Source organism: Perissodus microlepis, chromosome 18 (assembly GCF_051167445.1).
Source record: "Perissodus microlepis isolate ML-2025 ecotype Zambia chromosome 18, ASM5116744v1, whole genome shotgun sequence".
Taxonomy (NCBI): domain Eukaryota; kingdom Metazoa; phylum Chordata; class Actinopteri; order Cichliformes; family Cichlidae; genus Perissodus; species Perissodus microlepis.
In genome coordinates this window covers 35883509-35889508 of record NC_140478.1, presented here as the reverse complement: position 1 = coordinate 35889508, position 6000 = coordinate 35883509, and the positions used below count along the sequence as shown (strand labels likewise).

Genomic DNA, 6000 nt, shown 5'->3' with positions numbered 1-6000 from the left:
CAAAAGTGGCCCGAAATAGGCACTCTGGTGGAGTTACTTTGTGTGTGCGTGTGTGTTTATAAGTAGTTTTAAACCTCGTGAGCCACAAAACAGCATAACAGTAAAAGAGTAAAAGAAGAACTGACTGCGTTTGTTTTTCTTTCAAATTATTGGTGGGGACAATTCAATAATCGCTGGATATTGGTGGGGACATGTCCCTTCCGTTAATGCCAAATCTACGCCCTTGGACTGAAGAGTCGTTTAGCTTCTAGTTTGCTGCCAACAGTGTAGTGAAACATTTAAGCTGTACATGAAAGTTAATGGGTAATTATGATGATCTTTACCAAAAAGATTTTAAATGAAAGAAAAAATAAAGGGCATGAAAACTGATTCTTATGTCTACTGTGTATCTTCAGTGTGAATGTTGAGTTAAATTTGAGTGTCTGCATTTAAAGCACATATTAATGTATTGTTTCGAAATCCATGGTGGTACACAGGAAACATTACTAAAGAATGTAGAATTAGAACACTATCTGTATTTGTTTTTTAAATAGTTTTACATATATTTTACTATTTAAAAAAATAATCAAGAAATCAAGCTTGCTGCCTGTCTTGTACAGTAATTTCATTTGAACATAGGTTTGATTTAGTGGAGTCAGTTGTTCCCATGCATCATTCTGTAAGTGTGAGAATGAACTAAGATTAGAAAATGTCAAAACATAAAGTTTGATTTATTTTTATTCATCACAGCATCCTAAACTTTGCTGAACTTTTTGAAATATAGAATGAACTCGCTGAGTGTTGACGGTCAAATTTCAAACATCCAAGTAAAGATAAACTATTAAACTTTAACTGGGTCAGACTTGTTACTGCATGCTGTAACCAAACATACCACACCCTGCATCATGTGATTGTCTCTTGGTCGCTCTGTAAGAATATTTCTTTAGTGCCTCCCTTCACAGATGTGTGTGTATCAGGATGGGTCTAAACAACATGGTGTAAATGCAGTTGCTGGTGAGCCTCATTTCCTGTAGGAGGTGAACAAGAGCAGAGATCTGTTTCCCTTCAGAGCACAGAGGTTGTTTCTGTTCAGAGAAAGTGAAACTGTCTGACAGTCACTGAGAGACGGTGAAACGGCACAGCACATGAATCAAATGGATCAAACAAAATTCTGCTGTTCAGTCTGTTTGGATCTACTGAAGGATCCGGTGACTATTCCCTGTGGACACAGCTACTGCATGAACTGTATTAAAAGCTTCTGGGATGAAGAGGAAAAGAAGAAAATCTACAGCTGCCCTCAGTGCCGGAGGACTTTCACACCGAGGCCTGTCCTGGAGAAAAACACCATGTTAGCAGATTTAGTGGAGGAGCTGAAGAAGACTGGACTCCAAGCTGCTCCTGCTGATCACTGCTATGCTGGACCTGAAGATGTGGCCTGTGATGTCTGCACTGGAAGAAAAATGAAAGCCTTCAAGTCCTGTTTAGTCTGTCTGGCATCTTACTGTGAGAAACACCTTCAGCCTCATTATGATGCGGCTCCATTAAAGAAACACAAGCTGGTGGAGCCCTCCAAGAAGCTCCAGGAGAACATCTGCTCTCGTCATGATGAGGTGATGAAGATGTTCTGCCGTACTGATCAGCAGAGTATCTGTTATCTCTGCTCTGTGGATGAACATAAAGGCCACGACACAGTCTCAGCTGCAGCAGAAAGGACTGAGAGGCAGAGAGAGCTGGAGGTGAGTCGACAAAACATCCAGCAGAGAATCCAGGACAGAGAGAAAGATGTGAAGCTGCTTCAACAGGAGGTGGAGGCCATCAATCAGTCTGCTGATCAAACAGTGGAGCACAGTGAGAAGATCTTCACTGAGCTGATCCATCTCATCCAGAAAAGAAGCTCTGATGTGAAGCAGCAGATCAGATCCCAGCAGGAAACTGAAGTGAGTCGAGTCAAAGAGCTTCAGGAGAAGCTGGAGCAGGAGATCACTGAGCTGAAGAGGAAAGATGCTGAGCTGAAGCAGCTCTCACACACAGAGGATCACATCCAGTTTCTACACAACTACCCCTCACTGTCAGCACTCAGTGAGTCTACAGACTCATCCAGCATCAATATCCGTCCTCTGAGCTACTTTGAGGATGTGACAGCAGCTGTGTCAGAGGTCAGAGATAAACTACAGGACATTCTGAGAGAGGAACGGACAAACATCTCACTGACAGTCACTGAAGTGGATGTTTTACTGTCAGATCCACCAGGGCCAAAGACCAGAGCTGGATTCTTAAAATATTCATGTGAAATCACACTGGATCCAAACACAGCAAACACATGGCTGTTGTTATCAGAGGGGAACAGAAAAGCAACATTTATGAAACAACAACAGTCTTATTCTAGTCATCCAGACAGATTCACTGTATATGATCAGGTCCTGAGTAGAGAGAGTCTGACTGGACGTTGTTACTGGGAGGTGGAGTGGAGAGGGGGAGGAGTTTATGTAGCAGTCGCACACAAGAATATCAGCAGAAAAGGAGAGGGTAAAGAATGTGGATTTGGACATAATGACAAATCTTGGTCATTATATTATTACAACAACAGTTATACATTTTGGTACAACAACATCCAAACTCCTGTCTCAGGTCCTCGTTCCTCCAGAGTAGGAGTGTACCTGGATCACAGAGCAGGTATTTTGTCCTTCTACAGCGTCTCTGAAACCATGACTCTCCTCCACAGAGTCCAGACCACATTCACTCAGCCGCTCTATGCTGGACTTTTGCTTTACTATGGAGCCACTGCTGAGTTGATTAAAGTGAAATAGACTGAAGTCTTTCATATTGTGGGTTTAAATCTGTATTTTAGTTTCATTTTATTTTCTCTCCATCATTTCTGCACAGAGATCAGCTGTCAGTCAAACATTATGGGTGGTACCTCCACATCTTCTAGTTGTTCTCTTGATGTTTCTGAGTTTTTAAAGGAGATCTTTCCTGTGACTGTTTATGGAGGCTATCACTGCTCATCATCATTTTGATTTACTAAAATATTTCTCCACATGAAAATGTAAACTTCTCTATCCTCTAAATGTTTCTGGAATATTTGTATTGAAAAATGTCGACATTTCTCTTCATGAGTATGGCAGACCATGTGTGTGTGTTTGTGTTTGTTTTTGTCAAAATCATCAAACAAATGAGGAAAAACTGTGATTTTAATGAATGAATTCATATATTGTGTTGATGTTTTATTGTGTGAATAAACTGGAAGGTTTGACTATAAATCAAACTTTGAACAAAGTCTTTTCTTCTGTCTTCATTCCAGGATCTCACTCAAATCTGATGCAGAAAATATGAAACTAATCTGAGAGAATAACTGAAGCAGTTTTCCTCCTGAACCATCACAAAGTTCAGAGTTCATGTTTAGAGCAGAAGATTCAGCAGTCGCTCTGTGACCTTTCAACTTTCTTCACTAAAACAGCTTCATTACAGAGAAACAAGTCACATTTTCTTGATGTTCTTAAGTCCTTTCAGATGTTTTTAATGGTCCTTGAATGCAGCATCAGTGTTACAGGTTGTGACTCCTGTGAACAAACTGACTCAGTGTGATATTACACATATTTAAATCTGTCTTTACTGATGATGTTGAAGCTGCTGAAGGCTCAGTGAAGTTTTGTCTTCCTGCAGGTTAACAAGTGAAATCTGAAAGTGATGCACAACACAAGAGGGCGCCTTCATCCTGCTAACAGGGATGTAGAGGAGGTTAAAGCACCTCAGCTCAGTTTGTCCACATGTTTTACATTCTGCCATGTTTTTAGGCTCAATAAAGCCTTTATCATAAAGTGCATTGTGTCATAGATCCTGGTAAACTGGAGCAAAGCATCATTAGTCACTTATTTAATTTGGACTGAAATTACCACTCATATTTCATCAGCAGCTCATCAGCTTTGTATAATGTAGTGTTTATGGGCTGCATTTAAACTACAGTATTACACTTGTTCACAGCAAATCATTTCAAATGAAGTCTATTACAGTTTATCAACTAGTTGATGAGTACAGTGAAACAGTCATGGTGACCACAGAACAGCTGAAGACTGAACTGAGGTGAGGATGACACTCAGTGTTTAAAAGGTCACTTTCTGTTGTGTTGAAAGATTTCCTTCAGATATGGTCTTTAATCAGTAAAGCCAGTGATACAGCAGTGTCATTAGCTGTGTTATTGGCACCAGGCTGTGTTTATGTATGTATTTAATTCTGTCTGAGGATGTCTTCAGCATGAAATGATCATTTGCTCAGCTGCTGTGTCTCATCTCTTATCAGACATTGGTTGGAATGTCATTGGTCATAGCAGATGGCCCCGCCCCTCCCTGAGCCTGGTTCTGCCGGAGGTTTCTTCGTATTAAAAGGGAGTTTTTCCTTCCCACTGTTCCCAAAGTGCTTGCTCATAGGAGGTCATATGATTGTTGGGTTTTTCGCTTTATGTATTATTGTAGGGTTTACCTTACAATATAAAGCACCTTGAGGCGACTGTTGTTGTGATTTGACGCTATATAAATAAAGTTTAATTGAATGGACACAGTCAAACTGCACGATGCAAATAAAATGCCTAAAATCATCTTTCTTGTGGTTTATTGACTTCAGACCAGCAGACAAAGCCGACAGATTCTAAAGTTGGGGAGAAATCTAGATTGTGTACTAAAAAGTTTTTCTTGTTATCAATAGACATTTGGAATGACAGTGTTATGACGTGGACCGAAAACGCAGACAAAGGAGAAAATCAAAGTAAAAACAAAAATGTAAAAAAAGGTGAACCGTTTCTTTTGGGCTGAAGTCAAAAATGGAAAACAATTAGGGCAAAACGTCCTGGGACAAACTAAACTACAAACTAAACTGGGAGCAGCTAAATTACTATGATGACTGAAACATGAAACTGAACAGGAACATGAAGAAAAAAAAACATGAGCATGAACCTGAGAAGTAGAAATAAAACGCTGTGACCAGACGTGACTTGACATGGAGAAAACACACAACCTGACAAAGAACAGGGGAAGGCAGAGGACGTGAATACACAGAAGGGTAATGAGGGAAGTGAAAACACAGCCGACACAAATGTACCTGAATGCCACAGGGAAAGTACAACTAAACACACTGAGCATGGAACAGAATCCACAATAAAACAGGAACCATTGAGACACAAACTGGGACACGCAAGCTTGACACGAGACAGAGAGGGAACCTACAGACGAGGAGATAAACAACAGAAAAAGACTCAAACAAGGAGACGAAGGAGAAACATAAACTAGGTTAAATCTCAACTAAACCCTAACTAATACTAAACACCAGAACCTAACATATTTACAATGTAACATAAAGCAAACTCAACTGAGTTGTTGGTTGTTCTAAAGTAAAGCTCACAGTCTTAAGTGTTGATATTCAACACAAAGAAAAGCTCACGTGTTTGAATTTACTTACAATTAGTTTTTATAAATTCTGACCGTAAACAATTTTTACAGGTTTGATATTCTTGGACACTCGATATCAGGTGATGCGATTTAATAAAAATTTTAAAATTTGTAATTTTATACGTCCCAATGAGTCATTTCCATTAAACAGTGACAGTATAACAGATTTGTCATTTAGACCCCAAATTTCTGAGAGAAATAGCTGAATTTAAAATATGGCAGATCTCAAACCAGATTTAATTGATAGAGATATATGCAAATGTGGTGGCACAAAGGTGGAAAACAGGTAAAGGCAACTAGATGGTGTTGACAGCGCCACCTGGGGAGGAAGTTACACCCCAGGAGAGGTTACAATAACCAGTGCAAACGTAACAGTTACAAAAGGCACACGGGCTCGTTATTAACCCTTTCATGGATGATGGGGGCGATCGTGGCCCCCAGTTCGCCTTGTAATCGGAAGGTTGCCGGTTCGAGCCCCGGCTTGGACAGTCTCGGTCGCTGTGTCCTTGGGCAAGCCACTTCACCCGTTGCCTACTGGTGGTGGTCAGAGGGCCCGGTGGCGCCAGAGTCCGGCAGCCTCGCC

General features: G+C 40.5%; 1 protein-coding gene across 1 annotated transcript; it reads left to right on the top strand.

The window, feature by feature from the left end:
• Positions 1-1016: 1016 nt before the first annotated feature.
• LOC146368840 (tripartite motif-containing protein 16-like) lies at positions 1017-3208 on the top strand. The gene has a single exon (XM_084911352.1). The coding sequence runs from the start codon at positions 1125-1127 to the stop codon at positions 2784-2786; it is 1662 nt and encodes a 553-aa protein (XP_084767478.1). The 5' UTR covers positions 1017-1124; the 3' UTR covers positions 2787-3208.
• The last annotated feature ends 2792 nt before the right edge of the window (positions 3209-6000 follow it).